This window comes from Trachinotus anak, unplaced genomic scaffold (assembly GCF_046630095.1).
Source record: "Trachinotus anak isolate AG129_WGS33_773 ecotype Australia unplaced genomic scaffold, CSIRO_AGI_Tana_v1 ptg000008l, whole genome shotgun sequence".
Classification (NCBI taxonomy): Eukaryota; Metazoa; Chordata; class Actinopteri; order Carangiformes; family Carangidae; genus Trachinotus; species Trachinotus anak.
Genome location: NW_027273859.1, coordinates 28,790,716 through 28,817,077, shown reverse-complemented (window position 1 = coordinate 28,817,077; position 26,362 = coordinate 28,790,716). Strand labels below are relative to the sequence as shown.

Below are 26,362 nucleotides of genomic sequence, written 5' to 3'. Positions count from 1 at the left end.
GAAGCTTTATGTTAATCTGACAGCATTCACTTCAGTGTTAAAAGGTGTATTTTTCTCCGGTGATGAAACTAGGCTGTTGGTTTACCTGCGTGTCGTCTTTGTGCTGAGCTACATTAAACACATCCTGGATGTGTCCTGGACGCTCACTGAAAACTCACAAACATGCATGTTTACAAAAATGTCAGTTTTTTAACGGACACCTTTCAACCCCACCTTTCACACATGAGTAGTTCCTGTGGCCGTGATGAAAACACAGCATCATGTGTCGTGGTCTTGTTCCATGTACAGGATGTCGATATATAATTTAGTACAGCGGAGGTCTGTTGGTCTCAGTCTGGACTCTTCTACTGTTAGATGTCAATATGTCTGTGTAAAAATGTCAGCAGACTAATTCCTGGGCCTTTATTGGAGCTGGTGGCCTCGGTGATTCTGAATTTGAATTGACTGTGTGTCATTGTCATAATATCAAAGCTACAATAAGACACTCTGATATATGTGACCGCCCCTCCTCCTCCTCGCTCTGCCTTTGACACATGTGACTATTCATGCTCCCGCTCTCCTGCCCCGACCTGTCAGCGCTGTCAATATGATTATTCCTCTCTCTAATTGCAGTCAGAGAAGAGGAGGAAGGACGAGGTCGAGGAAAAGAAAGAAGAAGAGGGTGATAATTGTGATAACCGCCGTCACCGTCGGGTGAGTGTGGCTGGTGTAGTGACAGCGCCGAGGAGAGGAGTGTCGTTCAGGTGGGGGTGGAACTGGAGAGAGTTTCATGTTCACAGCCAGGTTTATATTGTTTATACTGTATATGACTGAAGTGAAGACAGGAAAGTGTGTGTGAAATATTTCACAGGTGGGTGAACAGATGGTCATTCATTAACATTTTAACCATTGTGTCATTATCAAGTTGGTGTGAACATATTTTCATTTGGCCTGTCAGCTGGTGCTTCAAACAGCCAATCAGAGTGAGGTATTGCTATGACAGCACTGCTTTAAAAGGACCTGGTGCAGCTTTGAAATGAAAAGTGATCAGAAGCGTTTCACCGTATTGATCATTCTTCAGACCTGAAACACTCGGCAGTTCTGCTCATCAGGACTGTGACTGGACCTCAGAGTATGTACTGTGTAAAGTACTTTGTAAAGTTTTTAGAAAAGAGAACATTTTGACTTCGAAAGGCTGAGAGTTTTCAGATTAATTTTCAACCTTCAAGAAAACCATTCAATACAGAAATGTGAAAATTACTTTGCTCATTTCGGGGACACGATACAAGCTGTGACAGCACGTTAGAAACTTCAGTCCTGGGTCCTCAGCTGTAGACCTTTGATATCTGGAAAATAAAAAGGTTCCAGTGGAGGTTTCAGAGGACAGAACTTTTACATGGACAATGACACAGAACTCATACATGACATTTATTGTTGGATGGATTTCCATGGAATTTGATTCATTCATGGTCCTCAGAGGATGAATCCCTCTGACTCTGGTGATCCTCTGACTTCCTGTGTAGCACCACTGTTACGTTTTTGGCTTTTAGTTAAATGTCTCAACAACTATTGTATGGGTTTCTGTGAAAGATGTTAGATGTTCATATGAATTGTTGTAGCTCTGGTGACTGTTTTTCTCTGTTTCTGTTTATGATGCTTACTGATTAATGACACAACACACATTATAACAACACATTATTCCAAGGTAGTTGCTCTGACCTCTGACCTTTTAGTCACACCAGATAAACCACCTATATTAGCTTCTTTAGTTGTTATGTATTTGTAGCAGTTTGTCACCAGGTGAAACCAGATACAAACAAACTGTGTGTAACTGTAGTTTTCTGAGATGTGGGAGATTCTGTCGCTGATCTCCTCAGGTTTACAACTCAGACCGACCTGAGCAGGCGCTTCCCACCTGGCTGCTCATACTTACGGTTTAAACTAAGTTGTAAATTGTGTTTACTGCTAATAAGCAAATGTTAGCATGCTAACAAGCAAAACTAAGATGGTCAACATTGTAATTGCCAAAGATCATGTTGGAGCATGTTAGCATGATGATGTTAGCATTTAGCTCAAAGCACTCGGTGCAGCCTCACAGAGCTGTTAGCATAGCTTCAGACTGTTAGCATAGTGCTAACATTATGTCTGACTACAGTCAGCACAGTGAGGTCAGCCTGTCTGATGATCCGAGCTTTAATACAACAGAATCCTCCTTTAGTCTGAATGCAGGTCTGCAGTTGTGTAGTCGTTGTGTTGTGGGTCAGCTTGAGGTTGTGTGCTGGTTGTGTGCAGGTTAGCTGTTAGTTCTCAGGGCAGCTCTCTGTCTGATGATGTGTTTGCTGCTGACCTTTAAACAACTCTGTCCCATCATCCTCTGCTTCTCTTACAGAGGCCCACAGGGAGCGAGCGCACACACACACACACACACACACACACACACACACAGTTATACAGGGAGAGAAAGACAATCTTGCAAACACACACACACCCATGCATGTAAATATGCTTCTGCTGGCCTGGGAATACACACAGTATACATGTAAGGATGTGTACACACACACACACTCACACACACTCACACAGCAAAGCAAACACACTTATATGAACACACACTCACACACACGCACAGAGGCATCACTGTCCGAGGTTTGGTGGTAATGAGGCCTGTCATCCTTCCACACTGCCTCTCTCCCTCCCTCTTTCTTTCTTTCTTTTACATTGATCCACTAACAGATCCCCAATATAACAACTAGCAGTCTCTGTGGGAGCCTCCCCTCTCCTCCTCCCCTCTCCTCCTCCTCCTCTTCCTCCTCCTCGACACGCATCCCTCTGGACCATTTAAAAACCTACCACCACTTTCTCTCTCTCCTCTCTGTCTCTTTCCCTTCGAGTCTCTCTATCGCTTTCTATTTCTCTCTTTCGTCCTCCTAAACCCTCTCCGCCCTCCGTCTCCTGCTCTCTGCTGCTCCGTCGGGTTCAGACAGTCTTGTTATATCGGCTGACAAACAGAGGGGGGTTTCTCTGCGGCGTGCTGAGGGGGGGCGGTGGATGTTTAAGGCGGTAGTTTGTCCATCCGTCCGTCCATCTCACCTGGTGGTCCTGCGCAAAAATGAAACAACAGCAGCCAGAAAATAAAGACTCAGCTGAGATGTTTCAAAGAGTGGAGGGGATCAGAAAATGACGTTTCTCCCAGTTTGTGCTGCTGTTTACATTTAAATGCTGACATGATGCAGCACGTAGCTGTTCTCATCCTGCTTCTTAATGAAGACATAATTTGGGTTTGTCCGTCAGACTTTAACTGATCACGTCTGCAGCTTTATTGACCTTTAAAAGAAAACTCACAGCAGCCAAAGGAAACAGTGCTTAACTACAGGAAATGTAAATAAAACACCTGCAATTAAAACCAAACCAGAAACTAGAGGACGGAGACAAACATTTGAAATTAATGACAAAAAAACACACAAAACTGAAACATTCCTTTTTTAAAAATCTTTTATTTTTCGAACCTGTTTGTTTAAAGTTCTGAATAAAGAGAAAAGACAGTTTTGATCCAAACTTTAACACAAATCTACCCATGACAATGTTATTTTACATATTATTTATAACTTGTCTTTTCATTCACAATTATTCATTTATTCAAATGTTTTTTATTTCAATAATTAGAATTGTGGCTTTGATAATCTTGGATTTTCACATTAAAACTACTGTGGAGGGTCTGGGCAGCTTTGTTGCGTCGCTCTCTCTTTGGTTTCCTGTTTCTCTCAACCATCGCTATCTATTAAAGAAAATATTTTTACAAAACCTTTAATTTTCTTTAGTTTACATACTGTAATATATATAATCAACACAACATGTAAACTGAGCAGCACACTCCATTTGAAAAGCTTCAGGGTCCAGGAGCTTTCCAGGAAACAAAGAATCAAAATACAACAGGAAAGACAAAGCGTTTCTGATGATTTCAGAAATTACAAAAACAGATCAGAGCGTGGTCACCTTCAGCTGCTGAGGAATAAACAGGTGTCAGTGGTGAAAATCAGGATTATTTCGTTAATTTGTGGAGATCTGACTTTTTCCAGAGGAGCCAGCGTGTCGAGCGACGGCCGTGATATATTTCACTGTTTTCTGTCGACTTCCTGTCGTCCTCCAGAGATTTCTGCTCTGCTCTGACCTTTGTGTTCAGAGATGTTTTCCTCCCCTGTGTGTGTGCGTAAAGGTGTGTATCTGTTTATCTGTTTGTATCTGTGTGTGTGTGTGTGTGTTGTAGAACAGGGGAAAACAAATCACCCGCTGTAGTTCTCATTAGCAGCAGTTTTGTGTCAGCGCTGAGAGATCAGCTGTCAGCTCTCAGCCTTCCTCTGCAGCTTCACCTTTTACCGGCGATAATTACACCGTTTAACGCCAACGCTCCTCAAACAGCGGCCTGCAGGCCACAACTGGTCCAACTGGGAAACAGGAAAGGGTCTCTGCACGACTCAGGACGAAGTTGGGGTCTGAATGTAAAGAGTGGTGACCATGAGTAGTTACCAGTAAAACTGGTAACGCTGTATAATACAGCCGGTGATTTACAGTGTAAATTTCTAGCATGAATCAAGTAACAGTAAAATACTTGGTACTGGTTTCCTGCTGGTGCTTAATGTTTTGCTATTGCTACGTAGCCAACATTAGCATTAGCAGCTGTTTACTTACCAGTCTAGAGGAAATGTTTTGAGTTCAGCATCAAACTTCCTTCCTTTACTCACCAAGAGCTGGAAAAAGAAGTGGAAACAACAACGTTCTCACTTGTTTTATTTTCATTTCTGTCACACTTTTCTTCCACAAAAGTTAGCATGCTAACCAGCTAGCTCCAGCCCAGTCGCCCTGTCTCGTCACTTTCTGATACCGAGTCGCTGTAATGTCCAGTCTGTCCTGAAGAAGATGCTCAGAGGACACGTTATAACCTCTTGTATTGTCAAAGCAACGATGACTGAAGCTGAAGACTGGTAAGTAAACAGCTGTTAATGCTAACGTTAGCTATGCAACAATAGCAAAACTTACAAATTGCTTCTTTAAATATAAGCACAGTGGAGAAAACAAGACTATAGGGAACAGAAATGCTCTTTTTTTCTTTTTCAGCTGGGATGGTGTGTCTGTGTTTGATTGACAGCAGGTGGAGGGGCGTGTCTGTTTGATTGACAGCAGGTGGAAGGGCGTGTCCATTGAACCTCATGTGTGTTGGCCAATCACATTTATGCAAGTGTGTTCCTCCACCTGCACATCCCAATCGTATTTCACGGTTTCACTACGCGTCTCCACACTGTCACTGCCTGTAAAACGACTTCTTCCCGGTGGATGTGTGTTTGGTGGCTCGTCAAACAAGTGATGATGCAGGACAAGACGTGTTCATGACTGTAAGTTCAGTATTAAAGCTAATGTGGGTTGTTGTTTGACCCTCTGCACTGTTACCACTTTACACAACATTTGATTGGCTGAATCCAAATAAGGTCTCCACCAAACCATCATCAAACAAACAAAAATATAAAGCAACTTTTGCTTTATGATTTTTTTCCTAAACGGGTTCACAGGATTTACAAAAACATGACATTTAATTACAGTTGGACTTTTAAAAAGAAATGTAAATGTCTCCTTATTTCCTGTACTTTGACCAAATGTTCACATTATACCTAAATGGAGATTCAAAGGTAAATATAAGTTACAACTATTTTCGTTACATCCTGGGATTAACATCACATCAAGGCTGATTACAACCTGAAGACCTGCTAAACACGACATGGTAACGTGATAATTGACAAGGATCACCTGAACGCCACATTTAACTGGAACACAGTGGAAAACCAGACACAGGACAGAGACAGATCACAGACACCAAAATAACTGAACTTTAACTCAGCTTGTTTTGCAACAGCATGTTGTTTATTGTAGAAAATACACCTGTTGGCACTTTTCCTCTGCTGTTATAATAAAGAATGAAAACACAACTTTTGATATGTTTGGTAAAGAGGTTTTGAGTGCTGCATTAGCTTTAGTGGCATGAGGAAGATCAGTCATAACTTTATTAGATTACACTGCGACAGTCAACTGAAACAACCCAAACAACATTCAAACAAACAATGTTAACAGTCAGAATAAGCTCAACTTATAAGCTTTACTTTTTTAAGTACAACCTTTAAATTCATACTTCAGAGAACAGAAACGGTATTAGTACTCCTTTACACGGTTTTTGAACATTTTCATCCTGTGCAGTTTGTGCTGTAGTTTTTGCAAACATGATATGATGCATAATGCATCAGGAAGAAAATATACTTTACATCTATATAATCAAAACATGAAAATGGAAATCTTCATTTTCAATGATGGAGTGATAAAAATCATAAAGTGCCAGAATGCTGTTTGACACTTGATACAGAGGTTGTACTTTCTTTTCTTTTTTTTTGCATATGTTCATAAACAGGTATTGAAACAAAGCTATTTAAACAATTGATCAGATGCATAGGAAGTGCAAGAAAATTTGGCAAATGACAAATGATTTGGCAATAAGAGATTAATGTGGAGCTACATCGTTATTGTGTAAGTGCAAGTTTACAAGATATCTGTCATGTTTGACTTCACAGAACCAATCCTTTGTTAAAAAACTACCTTTTTTTAATCAAACATGCTCTTCAGTCCCTTCCTGTTATGAAATGAGGGCAGATTCAAGTGTGTGTTCGCTATTTAGTTTGCTACAGAGTTTTAGGGATGATGCTAACTGGCACCATCTGCTAAATATGCAAGTATGCTAACGTATGAAACCGTTAACATGAACCACAGTGAACCTGATAAATACTGAACACACAGAACTGCCGCCACTCCCCTCTGCTGAAAACCTCATATCTCCAAATTTTGGTATTTGAAATATTACATGCTTTTCTATGGAATCTTTTACATATGTTATAAATAAATGAAAATGTAATAAATCTACTAATAAAACTGTTGTAAGTAAAGCAAAAACCGTACTTTCTATGAGTATTGTTTCATTCATTGATATGTTTTTATTAGTTTTTAATGCATTAATTGCCCGCTCAAGGAAAAAAGGACATTAAGACTCATGAAGCACCTTTAAAACCTCGAGGTTAAACAGGCCACTAGCCACCAAAATTTAAAAATGCTGTATATTTAGTGTCGAAACTGAAATTTTATCTACTTAAAACTTAAAAGTTCTTGATGCAATCCTGAAATGCAACCATTTTGGAGATAGGAGGTTCTCATCTGAGAACACAGCAGTCTTCATGGGAATACATGGAAATCGTTATTCTTTTTCTATCTATGATGATTTTAACTTTTTCCTGTTCTGAACTCATGAAGCATTGCAGTTTTAACAAATACAGTCTATACCACAGATTCATTTTTTTCCCTGTCATCATAAAGTTGATAAAAATCTCCCCTCCCTTCACAGACATTTGTTAGAGCTACTGTGTCACTGATATGTTCTGTTAATAACTTAATGATAAAAATTTTACTTATATTATCTCTGTATACTGTAGAGATCAATCAGAAGTCATGTTTGTCTTTAACTACATGCTAATATTAGCAGCCTGTGGTTAGCATGTTTGTTGTTTAGCATGAAACATTTAGTCTTTAGTAAACATGTGAACACCCAGCATGCACTGCTTCGTGTTCATATCAGCCTGCTAATAGGGATGGGTACTGAACATCAACATGATTTTTGGTGCCAGCTGAACTTTCAAACACTGAAAGCTGAAACTTGGTCAGATTCTAGTTTTGTTTACATATTGCCAAATATTTTAAAATTTGAATTAAATTTTTCATAATTTTTGTCTGTATTTTTTTAGAAAGCTGTTTTGTGTGATGACAAAATTAAATTTTGAATTTGACAAGAAAATAAACTTTATTTTCTTTAAAGGAGGTATTTGTAAGTTTTGCTCTTGCTACATAGCTAACATTAGCATTAACAGCTGTTTATTTACTAAGCTTGCCAAAAACGTCAGCTTTTGTTGCGTTTACAATGCACAAGGTTATATACGTCCTCTGAGGAGCTACTTCAAGGAAGACTGGATGCTACAGTGACTCGGTATCGGAAAATGACAAGGCGGGAGCTAGCTAGTTAGCATGCTAACTTGAGTTGAGAAAAAGTGACAGAATCAGAGGCAAAACAAGAGGGTTGCTTTACACCTCTGGAGACGATGCTGATGATGATGGTGCTGAACGTTTCCTCTAGACTGGTAAGTAAACAGCTTTTTATGCTAACATTAGCTATGTAGCAATAGCAAAACATCAAAATAGCTCCTTTAAAGTACGGAAAAATGTATTGTTTTGATATCAATACTCAAGCTTAGGTATTGTATCAGCCCTGGCACCAAAACATTTCAAACAATACCCAACCCTAGTTGCTAGCATGTTAGTGTTAGGATGTCAATATGCAAAAGTAATAATATGAAAATGTGAATTTGGCAAACTGCAAATGATTTCTGATTGATCAGTAGTATATAATAATCCCACACTGCATTTGTCCTGCAGACAACCATCCAATTTACCAGCATTTACCAGCCCTCCACCTCCACTACGAAGGGCTCTTTGACGGGGATCCTGCCGCTGTTGACGATCACACACTCGGTGTACGGCAGGTTCCTGTCGTTGGTGTCCTGAAGCTCGATGGTGTGAACCACAGACTGGAGGAGACAGACACAACAGGTTAGACACACTCAACACAAATGTAAAAGATGTGTAGATCTGTAACTATTAGTGTCTATTAATATTTTGGGGCTGCACAGTTTTAAATAGAATCTGTTTTATTCTCTTCTAACCTGAGGTAAATTTTAACAAACATTACAGATCGTTCTGATGCTGCTTATCAGTTGTGGTTGTTATCAAATCCTGGTTTTGATTCTTGTCACATTAACTGAGCATGAAAAAATAAATAAATAAAAGTTCTTACATCAGGCTGCTGAAAATATTTCATCCTGTTACAACAGTTTCCTTTACAGCAAATTACAGCAAACTACAGCTCCCAAAAGCCTCTGACATTATGTATTGTGACAAAAACTACTAAAAGAGCCAACAATTTAAAGTGATATAATATGAAAAATTCATAGTATTTACTCAAGATTATCACTAAACAACTGAACAGTCTCCATGAAAGTTAAGTCAGATGCAGCTGGAAGCTTCAGCAGCAGACTTTATGTTAAGTTTGGTTGTCAGCTGAAGTCAGTGGTGTAGCCTGGAGCTGAGGGGCTGATATTTCACTGATCAGTGCAGCAGCAGATGAATCAGATCTGATCTGTGCTAGAAAACACACTGAAAACATCTGAAAATGTTGCAGCTTTTTAAAAGATGAAATGATGAAACAAAGCCTCTTTAAAAGGGGCCGGGACTTCTTTCCACCTTCCTGTAGGAGGGAAGAGCTCCCGCCTGTAGGCTACTTCCTGAGTGGGTGGAGCCACTGAATCCATGTAGGAAGCTCACCAGGTGCAGAGCTTTCTGAACAAGGATGAAAGAGGCTCATGTGGATGTCGTCTGTGTGAATCTGCTGCAGGTTTTTATGTTTGATTCAGAATCAGTTCAGTAACTTTGCTCCCGCAGCTTTCATCCAACAACATCCTCCACCTGATTCATTAATTAAAACCTGTCGCAGCACATTTTACAGAGACGTGCTGATTGTTTTTCAGACTGCAGCGTTAGGGACAGTGTCTGAGGCCGGACCCACCATCCCGTCCAGGACTTTGCCAAAGACCACGTGTTTCCCGTCCAGCCACGGTGCTTTGGCAGCGAGGATGAAGAACTGCGAGCCGTTGGTGTCCGGACCCGCATTTGCCATACTCACCTGGTACAAACACACAAGTGTACACACACACACACACACATCATGATACAACTTGGACAAGCTGTGTTTACTCTCTGGCTGATCTTTCCATCAAAACTAATTCCTTATTAAAAAGTGAGGGTTACATGTTTGGGATTGTAATATTCACAGAAACACTCACCCAGCTCGCTCCTAAATGCTTCAGTTTGAAGTTTTCATCTGCAAACGTGGTTCCATAGATGCTGTGACCTGGTTGAAAAAGGATCTGGTCACTTTCTGGTGATGATAGGTTTACAGGAGAGTTTCAGAAATATGAAACGCATCTTACAAACCTCTGTCTCCCTGGTGTGTGTGAAGTTATTTTATGGCACTAATGAGCCTTGAACACCATCACCACTCATGTTAGAATTAGTTTTTATTTTATTGACAGTTTGGTGAAAATATCTGGAGTGAACAAACACAGAGCGAGTGTGACGTCAACAGACATGTGTTTGGGGGGGGTCGTCTCTTTACTGCTGTTCTCACCTCCTGTTCCGTCCCCCGCGGTGAAGTCTCCTCCCTGGATCATGAAGTCTTTGATTACTCTGTGGAACTTGGTCCCTTTGTAGCCGTAACCTTTCTGTGAACACACGAAACACAACCGTGTGATCGCTGCACAATCAGAGACGACACCGAGGGATTCGTGATGCGTTCAGGGTCGTCTGATCGAGTTTGCTCTAAAAATACTTAGTTTATGGAGGAGGAGAGTTATTTCAAGTATTTTCATCAAGTGGATAGATTGGTGTGTGTGTGTGTGTGTGTGTGTGTGTGTGTGTGTTTATATACACCACCATCTTACCTCGCCAGTTGCCAGGGCAACAAAGTTATTGACCGTAAGAGGGACGACCTCGCCAAACAGCCCGATGACGATCCGCCCCACCTCATGACCTCCCACTGTGATGTCAAAAAACACCTGTAAACACACATGCGCACACACACAGACACACACACACGCACACAGGTCGTCAGTCAGAGGTGTAAATTCTCTAGTAACTATTTACTCAGGGCAGTTCTTATAGTTGTGTTTTTCCTGTTTTGTGCGACATGTCAAAAGATGGTGTTCTTCAAACTGACTTCATCATCTGTGTGTGACTGTGTGTTACCTCACCTGTTACCTGTACAAAGGTAAATCTGTCAGAGCATAAACCCAGAAACACTTAAAAGACAAACAAGGCTCAACTGGATCAACATGACTGTAACTTTCACTCTGACTTATATGTAACATAAACAACCAGATGATTCGTTAATGCCAGTGATTTCCAGAGGTTTTCAAACATCTGTTGTCAGTTTCTCCCCAGTCGTCAAACTGTGTGTGTCCCGTTATCTTCAAGCGCTCATCAGCAGACAACATCACACTGTCCTCCCCCAGGTCTGCTACTTGTCATGATGAACAGAATAATCACAAGAATATAAACTGAAATAATGAAGGTTTTAAAGTAGAGTTAGACAGAAGACAGGAGCCCACGGGTCTGAGGGTCCGAGGGTCCGAGGGTCTGAGGGTCCGAGGGTCCGAGGGTCTGAGGGTCTGAACTCCAGCCTCCATCCTGACCCTCTGTGTCAACAGTATTTCAAAATAAAAGCCGGATCCCAGAGCTTGTGCTGCTGTTACACTGGGGCTGAATAAGTGATGCGAGTTTGTGTAGCAGAGCAGTGTGTGTGTGTGTGTGTGTGTGCACGCGTGCGTGTGTGTGTGTGTCTGAGCGGCCTGAGGCGTCGGGGCCGCGCATCAAGCCGCGGCTGAATGGACACGTGTGCAGCTGCGTGTGTGTGTGTGTGTGTGTGTGTGTCTGGATTGTGTCACATACTCTGGAAAGATCTGTGATAAAGAAATGCAGAGACAAGTGTTTCGGTCGAGGAGAGGAGGAGAGGAGGAGAGGAGGAGAGGAGGAGAGGAGAGGAGGAGAGGAGGAGAGGAGAGGAGGAGGAGAGGAGAGGAGAGGAGGAGGAGAGGAGAGGAGAGGAAGGTTTCCATTAATGCAAATAAATGCGGCAAACATCATCACCCACCTTCTCGGTGACTTTCGGTCCTGTCCGTGAAGCCGCGCCGGACACCGACTGCTCCCCGGCGGCGGAGAGGAGGAGCAGAGCGGGCAGGATCGTCCGGAGCTCCATGTTTGACCGGGGAGAGCGGCGGCAGGCCCCGGCTGGGAGTAACGGCGAGGGGGGAGAAGAAGAAGAAATCTCAGCGAGTCACAGCTGGGAGGCTGGCCGGGAAACAGCGCTCCAAACCCGGATACATCACCAAACCACTCCCCCCGTGGGCTGGGTCTGGATTTAAAGCTCCGCCCACTGAGGAGGAGAGAAGAGGAGAGGAGGAAACAAGGAAGAGAGGAGAGGAGAGGAGAGGAGAGGAGAGGAGAGGAGAGGAGGGGAGGAAACGAGGAGAGGAGAAAGGGGAGTTCTGAATCCTCGGGAGAATCAGAGATGTGTTTTACATTTTAGTGTCTGTAAATATTGAACATCTGAGGGATTTATCTGTGTTTGCTGGAGACACAGAAACTTTTGGACTGAAGATAATAAATCGACTGTGCAGTCAGAACCTTCAGATTCATCCTTCAAAGCCCAAAGAAACACTCAAAAATTAAAACCAAAACTTTAAAACCTGCAAAATGCACATTTTCATCCCTTTTATTAAATGAAAGAGAAAGAAAGACTCACTGAAAAAGACTAAAGTCAGTGGTTTCCAACTCGCAGGTTGAGACCCTGCAGGGGGACTCGTGGTGGATGTGGGGGGGTCCCGCTGTACGACTCATCTTTCTCTCATCCCTCAAAGCTCCTCTGGACAAATAAAGGTCACGAGTCCTGTTTGTGTCGACCTTTAACACACTGACGTCAGTGTGTTGGATCATTTGTAGTAACGAGCAGAACGTCACACCTGGAGGTTTTCATACAGCTGCAGCAGCTGATGTGATCATGTGTGTCTGGTCAATTCAAGTCTAATACATTTTCTAACTCATGCAGTTTTCTACAACATGATGTTTCCGTCCAGCTGCATCTGCATGACCATCAACGACAGCGCCCCCTGTCTGCTGGAGGAGCCATTACCTCGACATTCAGACACTTAAAATTCACTGCATTCATACAAACATGACTCATTTTCCATCTTTCAGATGAACAGATTGTAGGAAAAGCACTAAAACAACCATGAATGATCTATCGTGTCTAATTAAATCACAGTAATTATAATGTTGTTGTAGCAGGGCCGTTTCCAGGAGTTTAGAAACACTGAGGTCGTGAGTCAAGCGAAAAACACAACTAAAAAACTAAATATCTCTCTATTTTCTTTACTGTGCTGCCAGATTATATGGAAATTGAGCTCTAAGTGCTGTTTCAAAGCATTCTCCATGCTGCCAGTAATACAGTTTGATGGAGAAATACTGAATCCTGAAGGAAAAACACCAGGTCTAAAGATACTGGAATCAGCCAACAAAAAAAATCTAAAAAAAAACAGGTAATTTCTAAACTGTGAAATATAAAACCCTCAAATTCCCACAACAAATATGATGTCAATGTCAGATCTCAAGAGAGGAAGAAGGTATTTAATGTATAGATACTTTATGTATGATATAAAATGTATAATAATAAGACGAAGCTTCTCTTTTATAATCAAAACAGGAAAAAATGATCCTGCAGCTCTGAGCATTCACATCTTTTTGTCCTGATTGACAAACAAATGCGTTTTCCAGCATGCAGAGATCAATAATCAGCTGCAGCAGTTAGTTTTTAAAAATAAACAGAGGGATAATTAAGTCCATGCAGCCAGGTATTACAGCACTTTAACACTTTAGTGCATTAAAAACACCTCGGCTCAGCTCGGCTTCAGCTGCAGGAAATAAAGCTGAAAAAGAGAATATAAGTCCCTGATGAATACATGTCTATAGAGATGAATTATAATAGTCAGCCTGCTGTGACCTTAACACCACGGCCAACACACACACACACACACACACACACACACACGGTCATCGGTCTCCTGTCAAAGCAGCCCGTCCATTCGTCTTTTCTTCCCGCCATCCGCTGAATTAATTAAGCAGAAATGTAAACGTTTTAATTGAATGTCAAAGCAGGACCTTAACAACATGCTCCTATGTAAATGAAAGTGACACCGCTTTAAACCTGTATATTTATATATACCAAGGTTACAGGAGGGCTGTGCATGTATTTGTGTGTGTGTGTGTGTGTGTGTGTGCTGAAGCCTGTAAATGAACAGGGGAAATGCAAACGTTTTAATTGAATTACCGTCAGTTGTGTGCTAACTAACCCTCATGGATTTAAACCAATAAGGCCTCATTTATCGCAGCGTGGAAACGAACCCTTTAAACCTCCTTAAATTTCAGCTTAAGGACCCATCACATGTTTATGATCATATAAATTACAAGTACGTAAAAGCCAGATAATTATAATGACTGAGTTTGACCTCTGGACAGCCTGTAAATCAGATTTCTGTTTGTTTATCAGAGGCACATAAATTAAATGATCTACTTCCTGTTGTGTTTGTGAACATCACTGATGTAAACTTTGACCAGCTCCGTTTGGCTGCACTGACTTGCCGTACATTAGCAAGAGCGGGAAAATCCACTGAACTGTGGAAGAACAGTCGTCGTGACTTCAGGCTGACTGTATTCAAACATTAATGCCAAAATATTTGATGATGTTCTGAGACTTTTAAAGTTTATTGGAGAGAATGGATCAAATTCTGAAAACACAGAGAAATGTTGTTTTTTCTAAGTATTGGGTTTCAGCTCAGGTCGACTGCTCAAACCGAGGGCCTTAAAACCTGAAGCTTTTCTGAAAAAAAGTTATGTGTTGTCAAGGTTGCTAGGCAACAGGACATAACAGCTGGTGATGCAAAGTGAAAATCCTCCGTAGACCAGACCGTCTCGTTCCAGTTCGGCCTTGTGGTCTACGACGCTCCTCCGAAGGACGTGACCCCTGAACCGGGACACAGTTTGTTTGTCCGGCGTTTTAATTGGCTGATATTCTGAGACTTTAGTGTTGTCTTTTTCAACCCTCCCCTGTAATGACCCCCCTACGTTGGCTATCATACCGGACCTCGGTTGTCATGGTTACAATAATAAACACATGGAACGTACGCCACCTTCGTTGCCATGGTTACTATTAAAACAGTCATTGCTTGGGTAGGTTTAGGAAAAGATGGTGATTTGGGTTAAAATAAGTTCTTCCTCAACATCAGACGATCTTTGTTGTCATGGTTACAATAATAACAACGAACGGTCATGGATAATAGAAACAACATAAGCTGCTCCTGTCACATGGGAATCGAACACCGCTCTCCTGGGTCATATTCATCCATCCACCCCAACCTCCTCCTGACGTGGACTTTGTCGCTCTATAAACTACGTCACCGCACTTTTCCCTTTGCTCCTGTCATCATCACTACGACCACTAGATGTTGCGTCATGACTTTCACCTCTAATCGTGTCTTTCCACTGACTTTTTGTGCAGTTGTGTCACCGCTAACACTCGATCCATGCAAACATGATCGTAGTGACAATGCAAACATGCTAACATGCTAACATGCTAATATTAGCAGGTGTAATGTTCCCCATGTTCACCACCTTAGTTTGTCAGGTGTTTGGTCATAAACCAAAGTGACAAATTAAATTTTGACCTCATGATGGCGCTACATCGAAAGTCCGAGGGTCACCAGGGTTATAACAGGTCATCCTGAGGGCGGCGTCAGTGTGAGAACCGGATCTCATCATAATCCATCCTGTAGTTGTGGAAATATTTCTCTTTGAACTTAAGTTGTGGACGGATCGACTTATATTTCACTTCCTGCTGCGTCACTAAAACGTCAGAACAAGCAATTTATATATGGTTAAAAAATACAGTTTATTCTTCTTTTTCATTGTATTTATTCAGATGTAATAATCTTTCTTCCCTCTCATGTACTTGATACTGATATTTGTCTTTTCTCTTTTTAAAATCCCTAATTACTAAACCAGCAGCCGAGTTTAATTCTGTGTTTCCAGCCTTCAGGTGAACGCTGGTCTCAGGTTAAATTCCTCCGTGTTGGTGCTGAATATGTGAAGGTCCTCTGAGTGTAAACAGCAGCTCTGCACTGTTCTCACATGCAGGAATACACAGCTTTGCTAAATGAACTCTTGTTAATATTGTGTTTTTTCTTTTCCTGCAGCCGTCTAAATAATTAGCTTTTGTTGTAGAAAATGATGAATTTGGGCAGTTAATTTATTGATCGGCGGGCTCCTCCGATGTGCTTTGCTTTAGAAAGCCATTAATCAATGGATGAAAACACCTAATTCTCCTCCTGCTCTGCTTTTCTCTTTTTTATTTTCTTTCTGTCTCGAACGGAGAATCCTCCGCCACAGAATGGAAAAGAGCTGGAACATTGGTTGATGATGATCATGAAGTGGAAAAATAATAGTATACGTATTATATTTCTAATATATTCAGGACGAGTGCATAAATAATTTCCTTTCACCAGCTTTTAAAAAAAATAAGGATTTCACAGCTCATAGACAGTTAAGGTGATGCACAAATAATAAGAAAAATAGAATTAGTTGTTTTTTTGTTTAATATAAACAAATTCAGAGTTTTTACCCTTGTTTGACTTTGTCTGAAAAAGCCTTAATATCATTTTAGAAGTCAAATCAGACCAATATAATTAAAGTTAATCAGTGTCTCAATTTATTGTTCTCTGAAAATGATGTAGTTGTTCTGTCCACAGTGAGACAGTGAGATTTATATTTACTGATGGGGACCATTTACATCATGTTGCAGTGGCTATTGTGGACATAAACATAAAACACTGACACAAGGAAGAAAATTTTTAAGTAAGAAAATTAAAAGTGAAATCAAAAGTAGGTGTATAAACGTGAAGCTGAATATCTTGAAGTTATATTTAAAGAAAGTCTGAAGAGACCAAAACATTCAAAGGTGGTTCGATAAACGTCTTGAATGTAAGATTATTATTTTTTTGCCTTGCTAGCATCATGGGTTTAAGGGCGGCATGTTTTTCTAATGATCTGTCCACAACTTTGGTCTAGACTGAAATATGTTGAACAGGAAGCTCTTTATGTCACGGTCAAGAGGAAAAGTTAATTTATGATTTAAAAATTTACTCTCCTGCTGCTTTATTCACAAAAACACATCAGCTGTTAAAGTTTATTCCCACACAGGTTTGAAATCCTACAGAAAGCTCCACACTTTCATAGATTATCCAACAAAATGTCATTTGAAAGATTAATTGAAATCTATAAAATCATTACATAAGACCTGATTTTTTTTTTTGCTCAGTTTGTCCTCTGAAGATGAGGAACCAATAAGTTGAGTGTATTAATTAGCTGTTGTCTTCATTATTTTGTCCCACTACAGATAAATGCAGTCAAACACAAACATCTCTTTACATCTAAAGTTATTGTGATTCCAGAATAACCCTGGGATGACTAACAGCTAATTCCTCAGAAAAAGATCATACAATTACTTAAAAAGGAGCTAAACATCATAATTTAAGTTCCTTTCTTGTTTTGTCCAAACAGTCATGAATTTATCCTGTGAATCATAAGAAAGACAACGTCAAAGTTTTTGACAATGACGTTGTAAATAAAAAATCTCTTATGAGACTGGAGTCAAGACGGGTTGAAGGTTCCCAACCCCTGTTTAAAGAAAGTTTAAAGAAATGTTAGAGTAACCTTCCAACTACCAACCCCGTGATTCCCCACTGGCTACTGTCAACCCTCAACTTGTGCTTCGGCCAATCAGACGGCCTGTTGTTGCTCCACATTCCTCGGCGCTGAAAAAGTCGCTTTAAGTCGACAAGAGTTCATTTTCAGACGCTTATGTTTGTGTTTTTGTTCGTTATCAATCCACCAGAGGTCCCGAGGATGACAAATGGGGCCTGTCAGAGCAACGCCAGTCATAACAACACACACACACACACACACACACACACACACACACACACTTATGTTTTCAGGCATTTAGCTGATGTCCTTATCCACAGCAGCTTACAATGACTGATGGACTGATGTACACACACATATTGTACGCTTTATGCGTGTGTGTGTGTGTGTGTGTGTGTGTGTGTGTGTAGCTGAGGGGTGGGAAAGCTTGGGGTCATGGATAACAAGTCAGACCCAGAAATACAATGAGCTTGGCTGTAACGTGCCTTATCTACACACACACACACACATACATTGCATTAAAGAGAAAGACAGCAGGAGTTAGCGCTGAGCTTAGCGCAGGACGACCACTTACAACACCAGTAATAACAATAATAATAATGACAATAATAATTAATAATAAATCTTTATTTGAGTATTTAAACAGGTTGAAGGTTTTCCAGGATCAGAGCCACAGACTGATTCTCGTTGTGTTGGACCAAAGTAGTTAAATCCTCACTCAGGTGTTTTTTGCTGTTCAGTAGAATTTAGTGAGGAACAACAGCCGCTCTCCTGAAACGCACAGACCCACAGACCGTCCTCTTCAGACGAACATTTGTTCACAGCTCTTGTTTCCCAACAAGCAGCCTCTTGTAGTCGTGAGGTTGATGTCTGTCCTGTCTCTGCAGTGACGGCGGACGTAGCATGGTGTCACCATATATAGGCCAGCTGATGCCATAAATCAATCAATCACTGCAATTAGTGGATTTGCTCACAAGGCCGAAGTGAAGCTTCAACTCAGGGGCCACAACCGTCGTTTGAAGACAGATTTCATCACAGCGTTTCAAAGGCTCCTTCAAATCCCCCTGAGAAATGCAGCAGAGGCTCCAGTGGGTGGATCCTGAGTGGAGGCTACAAACATCTGTCCTGTAAACTGTGTGAAATTGTCCTGGTAGCTACGAAACTAGCAAACTGACAGTTATACAACTCGCAAACTTTGAGCTCCTTTAACATTCAGTGCAGAACATGCAGCGTGGCTCGTTAACGTCGTTCCCTACGATGATTCTCTAACTGTCCTCGCAGCTCGTCTCTACGTCCCCAACCTGTGGCACCTCCTGTTTCACAAGTTTGACAACTTCTGCGATGTGTTCGGTGACGTTAACCAACAGGTGGAGCTCTCGTTTGTTTACCACTGTAACCGTGGAAATAGGGAACGGTGTTGTTGTTGCTCACAGGTGGCACCAACCCGAACAACCACATCATCAACGCTCTGACACGACCCACAGCAGCGTCTCCAGAAATGGTGCCAACCCTTGGTCGTCATGGTTGCAATAATGAGCACCTGGACCGTACCGTATCTACGTACCTACCTCCATCGCCATGGTTACTATAACAACAGTCATGTCTTGGTTAGGTTGAGGAAAAGATGGTGACTTGGGTTAAAATAATTACTTCCTGAACATCAGAGGATCTTTGCTGTGAAGGTCGGGGCGCCGCACGACCACTAGATGTCGCCTAGCAACAAATCGTAACCATGGGTCACAATAACCTGCTGCACAGGAGGACGATCTCGGTCGACACCTCACCAATCACCTCAGTGTCTCACCTGCAGGTTGGAAATGAGAGCGAGCTCTGATTGGTCAGAGTTACAGCAGGTATGAGGCTGTTCTCACCTGGCCTGACACAGTGACATCACAAAAGACCAGAGTGTTATTGGCTGATCTGGGCAGGGGGAGGAGTTTGAGTGAATTGTTGGATGAATTGGACCTTAGAGGCGTTTATCAGCTCACTCCTCTGACCTGTGGCAGAAAAGTGCCGCTGGAAATGAAAAAGTGTCAGAGGTGTTTCTTTAATTAGGAGTTTCCTCCTTGGTGTTTTGGAATAAAGCTTCTGTTCTTTGGTAGAGATCAGTAAAATACAAAGATCCAACTATTTGTTCATCTCATTCACAGATCAGACAGTGCAGAGCAGCTGGGACCGTCAGGTGACCGGTGATGTTCTGCCCGTTTTAACGTTTGTGCTCAGTGTCGATAAAGATCATCTGCATTGAGCCAAACTGAGGGAATCTGGAGAAAAGGAGGCGGCGGGAGAGGGAGAAAGAGAAACAGAGAGAAGGAAAAGAGAGAAAAGAGGGAGAGTTTGAAGATGCGGAGGGAGGGAAGAGAAAGAGGAGAAGAGTGAGAGAGAAATAATTAGAGGGGGAGAGAGAGACTATAGGAGAAAAGAGAGTGAGAGAGAGGGGAGGGGAGAGGGCAAGTGAATGGAGGCAGAGAGGGAGAGAGAGAGAGAGAGAGAGGGAGAGGGACAGAGAGGGAGAGAGAGAGAGAGGGAGAGAGAGAGAGAGAGAGAGGGAGAGAGGGACAGAGAGGGAGAGAGAGAGAGAGGGAGAGAGAGAGAGAGAGAGAGAGGGAGAGGGACAGAGAGGGAGAGAGAGAGAGAGGGAGAGAGAGAGAGAGAGAGAGGGAGAGGGACAGAGAGGGAGAGAGAGAGAGGGAGAGAGAGAGAGAGGGAGAGAGAGAGAGGGGCTTGTGCAGCAGCCGCTCCGGTAGTTTTGGCTCCGGAGACTCGCAGGACGCAGCGCTCTGTCCCGGCTCCCCTCGATGGTTCACCGCCGCCCGGAGGAGGGACGAACCTTCCACCGCTGCCCGGAAATCAGCGCCCAGGAGCCGCACACACACTGACAGCAGTAAGCCTCCTCTGCGATTCAGCAACTTTCACATTTAACACACAAAAAAAAAAATCACCGTCCCGGGAAACTCCGGGGCGTCTCTACCCGCCCACCGCTTCCTCTGCTCGGCCGCGGACGGCGCGCCGCCCCGCTGCTCTGACCCGGAGCTCCCCGCGCAGCAGCTGTGGATTATTTCTGAGGAAACTTTTCCTGCTTTTGGCGCTTGGTGCGTGCGTAAAACCCGCGTTGAACACGGAGGTCAGCCCCCCCGGAGCCAGACACCGAGCTCATCACGGCAGAGCCACGGATGGACCTTTAGAGAGACACGGCAGTCTTTATAAAGTGTTAGAAAAGATTAAAAACACTTAAATATGTGAGACCAGAGGAAACAGACTGGTGAGAGGCTGGAAACACAAAACGATGCGTTAACGTTTCCTGCATTTCACAGCTTTTAATGACTGAACAGAGCGAAGCTGGAGGTTTATTCATCCATTTTTACCGGGTGATGTTTCTGCTGAAGAGAAGAGAAATCACCTCCCAAACCTCCAAACTAGTCTCTAAACTAACAGATTAAATGGAGGAGCATCAGAGTTTATGTTGAACTGAATCTCTTCTGTCATTAAAGAGCCGTGAATCAGGAGCACAGCAGGACCTGAGACACCTGAAACACAGGTTCACTGTTACAGTCAGCAGCTCCTCTGTCAGGAATAATTATTGCCATGAATCCATCAGATTCAGGAAAACACTTATATCTTTTAAAAAGGTGGAAAAAATTGTGATTTTAGGATGAGTTTAGGACCAGAGTGTCAGTGAAGAGAAGAAGGTTTCATCATCAGTCCTGCTTCAGGCATTAACAGCTTTGGTTGAACACTGTGTCCTCTTTAGTTTTCACTCAACACATAAAACTAAATGTTAGAGGAATTTACCGTTTGAAAAAAACATTAATATTTATCAAATATATTTTTAAATTTTTTATAATTAATTTAAAGTCTAAAATAAAGTGAAAATGAGAAAATGTGGATGAAACGAGGACGATGAAGTAAAATTTCTGCATCTTTGCATAAACGTAACAGAAACAACTCGACTGTGACTGAAGCCACGAGGACGAACTGCTGCTTTTTAATGCTTTAACAAACAAAACCCAGGTTGTGATCAAGTGTGATTTGTCTCAACTAAACACCAGAAAAGTGTGATAATAATCTGAGAATATTCAAACCCTGAGGCAGGTTTAGTTTCTGAGACCTGCTCACATGTTTGAGTGTGTTTGAAATATGAATGTTTTCTGAGTGTGTGTGTGTGTGTGTGTGTGTGTGTGTGTGTGTGTGTGTGTGTGTGTGTGTGTTCTGCTCTGACCATTTGAATGTGTCTGTGTGTTGATGCTGCTGATTGACGCCTCGCCCCCCCCGTGTTTCCTCCCAGCAGCTGGTGGGCAGCCATGCTGAAGCCGGGCGACCCGAGTGGCTCGGCCTTCCTGAAGGTGGACCCGTCCTACCTGCAGCACTGGCAGCAGCTCTTCCCTCAGGCGCAGCTGAAGGCTCCTCTGGCCCCGCCGCCGCCGCCGCCTGACCGCCTCTCCATCCCCATGGACAGCCTGCGCCCGTCCCGTCTGCACAGCCACCTCCTGGCCTCCACACACTGCACCTCTTCCTCCTCCTCTTCATCCTCCACATCCTCCTCAGCAGCTCCTTCTTCGGCAGCAGCGGCAGCAGCGGCTCTCACCCCTTCCTCCTCCATCTCCATCTCCACCTCCGCAGGGCTCTCCCAGCTGCCCGTGCCCCAGCAGATCGCACTCTTTGGACAGGCGTTGGCCCCGGTGTGTGCCGGGCCTGGAGGTCCTGGAGGAGGTGGAGGAGGAGGACCAGGAGGACCCGGAGGAGGAGATCTGATGGTGGTCGTCCCCCCAGAGAACCAGCAGGGTCACAACCCAGCAGCGGGGCTCCTCCATCAGGCCAAAGAGCAGAGCTGTGGGGGGGTGGGGGTGGTGTCGTCCAGCGTGAAGAGCAGCAGCAGCGGAGGAGGCGGCGAGGAGGGCGGGAAAGGAGCAACGACAAGGTTCAAACTGACGTCGGAGGAGCTGGACTACTACCTGTACGGACAGCAGAGGATGGAGATCATCCCACTGAGCAACCACACAGGAGAGCTCAACAACCGTACGTACACACACACACACACACACACACACACACACACTCACACACCTCGCTGCCGTTAGAGGTTGAGATTTTCTGTGATTTTATGCCTTTGTTTGAAACTGGATGATGATGAAGTGAGAGGAGACGTTTACGAGTCTTAACCTGTCGACCACCTGGACGTCGTTGTGTGGAGGTGGTGTGGTGTGGAGGTGGTGTGGAGGTGCTGTGGCGGTGGTGTTTTCATTCATGCAGAGAGTAAAATACTTTCATGATCATCAGGTCACAGATGTGTGTGTGATGCTCAGCGATGACGTCTGAGCCTCTTCAGTCTTCTCTCTTTTATTTCTGCCACATTCTCATATAATATTCCTACAGCTAGAGATAAACCTACAGTGTGCGCAGTGTTCAGTTGTTGTGTATTTATCGTTCAGATAATCAGTAATAATTTACAGTAATTTAATCAATGCTGCTGCATATTTCTATTTCTTCATTTTGTAGATTTTACCGATGCTGTAATTAATCTCTTACAGCAGCACTAAATTATTTTATAACTATCATGAGAAATTCCTGATTATTTGCATAATTTTTTTATAATGTCACAGAATATGATGTTATAGGTTCACTGTCAATAATATATTTTTATTCTCCTGTGTCACCGCATATGTTAATATTTCTGTAGGATTTTAACATTAACATTTTAAAACATTTCCATAATATACATTTATGCAAACCTTCACAAAATTATTGTCAGGCAGCTAAAAAACTATTTAAAATCAGTGATGAAAGATAAATTGGATAAAGTAGGTGAGAAATTAATTAACTGGATTATTTCCATTTTAAAATATTTTTTCATCTAATTTACATCAGTTTAAAATGTGATATGTAACAAATCATAATATTGTGATTTATTTAGTCAATAAAAAAATTGATGGAGACATTAAACTCTTCATTAAACAAATGTCATGTTTTCATTTATCAGCTGTGGCTTGAAAAACGTCATGACGCCGTGTGTGACGTGCTACAGTTGGTTTGGACAGTAGGAGCTGGAGGAAGGAGGAGGGGCCCGGGGTGTGGAGGGTCAGAGGTCAGGGGTCAGGAGCCTGGCCGGGGTTCACACCGTCAGACAGCAGCAGGCCTGCAGCTCCGACTTCATATTAACCAGACTCCATTCAGATTCTTATGGAAATAAGTGAGATGTCGCTCACGTCACTGTTATTATTTATAATAAATTTCACTCAATCTCCAATCAACGCGATCGATTATCGCTCATTTCTGGAGTAAAAATCAAACGCTCCTCAGATGAGTTCAAACACACCGCGGCGTTTTTCCCCAGGTTCATTTTATCTTTTATCTTTCTGAAATGTAAATAGTTATTATTATTATTAATAATAATAATAATAATAATAATAATATTGTTATTGTTATTGTTATTATTATAGTTAGTTATGATATTTTTTTTTATCCTCCAGTAAAAACATAAAAACACATTTTTACTCTGCGTGAATTCAAATCGAACTCCTTTATAACTCTGTGTGTGTGTGTGTGTGTGTGTGTGTGTGCGTGTGTGTGTGCGTGTGTGTGTGTAGCCTACGTCTTTTACGCTTGACGGTGTTCTGCCAATATCTGTCCACACACACACACGCACACACACACGCACACACACACACACACACACACACACACACGCACCGCTGTCTTCTTTAAAATCTGCGGGATCAGGCCGCAGAGGTGCGTTTCATCAGTACAGTCGGAGTGTCCCGTCTGACTCTAAAGCACACACACACACACACACACACACACACACACACACACTGTGAGCTCCTGTAAATGTCCCTGTGTCTCCGTGTCCCTCTCACTTCTGCTCTGTGCTCATTCCGCCCGTCAGTCACCACGATGACAACATGTTGTTGTTGGACTCAGATGAGAGTCTGAACACTTCTCTGTATGTTTTATTGCATTTGAATGACTGGTTTCACTGAATCGGAGTATCCGTGTGTCTGCTGAGGGTCTCTCCTCTGACGGCCTGGTCCCTCAGTCTGATGAAGTGCGGCTCTTTTGTTCCTCTCAGTCACGTTTTCTGTTACACACACATCACTGGGCCTTTATCACCGCATTGATATGATTTTCCTGTCAGACGCGTCGCCTGCTGTGATAACCGGGCTGTGTGCTCGGTGTTGGGCCGGAGGACAGTGTGGCTGTCCGGTCTGTCTCCCGCCGGTGGCCCCGGGCTCCTGACGCTCCTGTGGCCGGGCCGAGCCGCGACATCTGCCGCGGCCTCCGCTTCCAGGCTCCGGTGTGTGTGTGTGTGTGTGTGTGTGTGTGTGTGTGTGTGTGTGTGTGTGTCGCTGTATATTCCGCGGTGATAAAACGGACCATCAGCAGTAATCTGCGTCGATACGCGCCGGCAGGGCCGATGAGGGATGGGGGGACAAGCAGGAATTAATTGCCGTATATAGTTTTGTGTTTGTGGAGGAGAGAGAGGGAGAGAGAGGGAGAGAGAGGGAGGGGGTGTCGGGAGGGGACGGGGGGGTGGGGGATCGATCCACCGGCCACCGGCCCGCTATTTATCATCCCAACACGGCCGTATTGAGGTCTCTGGGGTGTGTGGGTGGGTGTGTGGGGGGGGGTGTAGATAAAGCAGTCACACACATACACACTCCCTCATGTGTCACCGTCTGACCTCGATTATTAATTACACCAATAATATTAATAGTGATGATCATAATAATAATAACAGCGATAATAAATGTTTGATATGAGTCAAAATCATTCAAAAAGAAGTGATTTTATCTCTTTTATCATTTTCAAAACGGATGTTTACAGTAATTTGTAAATTATAAAATTCATTCACATATTTTTCTCATTAAAACTGAAATTGATATTTTAACCATATAAAATATATATTCTCATTCAAATATACAGCAACAAGTTAAGAGTTTAAATTTGTAGATGCTGTGAAATGTTATGAATTCTGTTTTCCTGACGTGAGGAGGTCTCGTCTTCAGTATATTTCTGTGAATTTCAAGGATTTTTATTACACACAACGAGGTTTGAAACACTGAATCTGACTGATTCAAACCAGCTGAATAAATTAAAACTCAAAACTTGAATAGATTAAAATCAAATAAAAATAAACATTAAAATAAAATAAAGCTTATACTTCACCTGAATCACACAGAGTGTTGGTTATAGAAGCCTGTACAACAACACTGGACCCTGATTTATAATTTACTTGAAAACTTAAATGAATAAATAAAATGTAAAATTTTGTGATTTTTTTTTTTTACAGCTCATGTGATTTAAATTCCATAAAGTTTTACTTGTGAGTGACACGTTAAAAACACTATGGTCCTGATCTGTGACTTTTAGTCATAGGTCAAAATTCAATAGCACTCAATCCTACATTTCCCATAATCCATCTGAGCAGTATCCCTTCATCAGACTGATGAGCCACGTCTTTCAAACTTCCACTTCCATTTGACAGACTGAACAGTGTCACATCTGACTTGTAAACAGCCTTTATGTCCAAAATCAGTTGACTGTCCCTTAAATACTCAAGAAATTGTGCAGACTTTGGTTTGTGTGAAGTGGTGTGAGGCTGTTGGACCCGTACCTGATGTTAGTCGGTGTATTAACAGAGAAATCTGTCACTTTGGGAGTGACGGTAGTTTCCAGTCCTGAGGTTTGAATTTTGGTCTGGAGCAGCCTTCACCTTTCTTCATCTTTAGATCATTGATTGATCCTGAAATGATCAGTTCTTATTTGCACAGATATTTTCCATCTCGAGTTTATCACCACAACCTCAAAATACAGATAAATAACGAGCATGAGTAATAATCAAACTTACACAAATTTGCTTTGTTGTTTATTACCTTTGTATGAAGGA

The 26,362-nt window shown here is 42.5% G+C and overlaps 2 protein-coding genes across 7 annotated transcripts in view; one reads left to right on the top strand and one right to left on the bottom strand.

Moving 5' to 3' along the window:
- Positions 1–5,867: 5,867 nt before the first annotated feature.
- On the bottom strand, positions 5,868–12,057 carry ppic (peptidylprolyl isomerase C). Its single transcript, XM_071484013.1, has 6 exons — positions 11,819–12,057; positions 10,611–10,724; positions 10,298–10,391; positions 9,954–10,021; positions 9,677–9,793; positions 5,868–8,642 (listed from the first exon to the last, which is right to left on the bottom strand). The coding sequence occupies exons 1-6, from the start codon at positions 11,921–11,923 to the stop codon at positions 8,514–8,516; spliced, it is 627 nt and encodes a 208-aa protein (XP_071340114.1). The 5' UTR covers positions 11,924–12,057; the 3' UTR covers positions 5,868–8,513.
- Positions 9,665–26,362, top strand: part of prdm6 (PR domain containing 6) — a 93,554-nt gene continuing 76,856 nt past the window's right edge. For 4 of the 6 annotated variants that reach the window (XM_071484003.1, XM_071484004.1, XM_071484007.1 and 1 more), the window contains exons 1-2: positions 9,665–9,796; positions 21,764–22,494. In XM_071484003.1, the coding sequence (XP_071340104.1) occupies positions 9,744–9,796; positions 21,764–22,494 (784 nt within the window). In that variant the 5' untranslated portion in view covers positions 9,665–9,743. Of the gene's footprint in view, positions 9,797–20,041; positions 20,363–21,763; positions 22,495–26,362 lie in introns of those variants that run through there. The other 2 variants (XM_071484006.1, XM_071484005.1) reach the window with 2 other exon arrangements.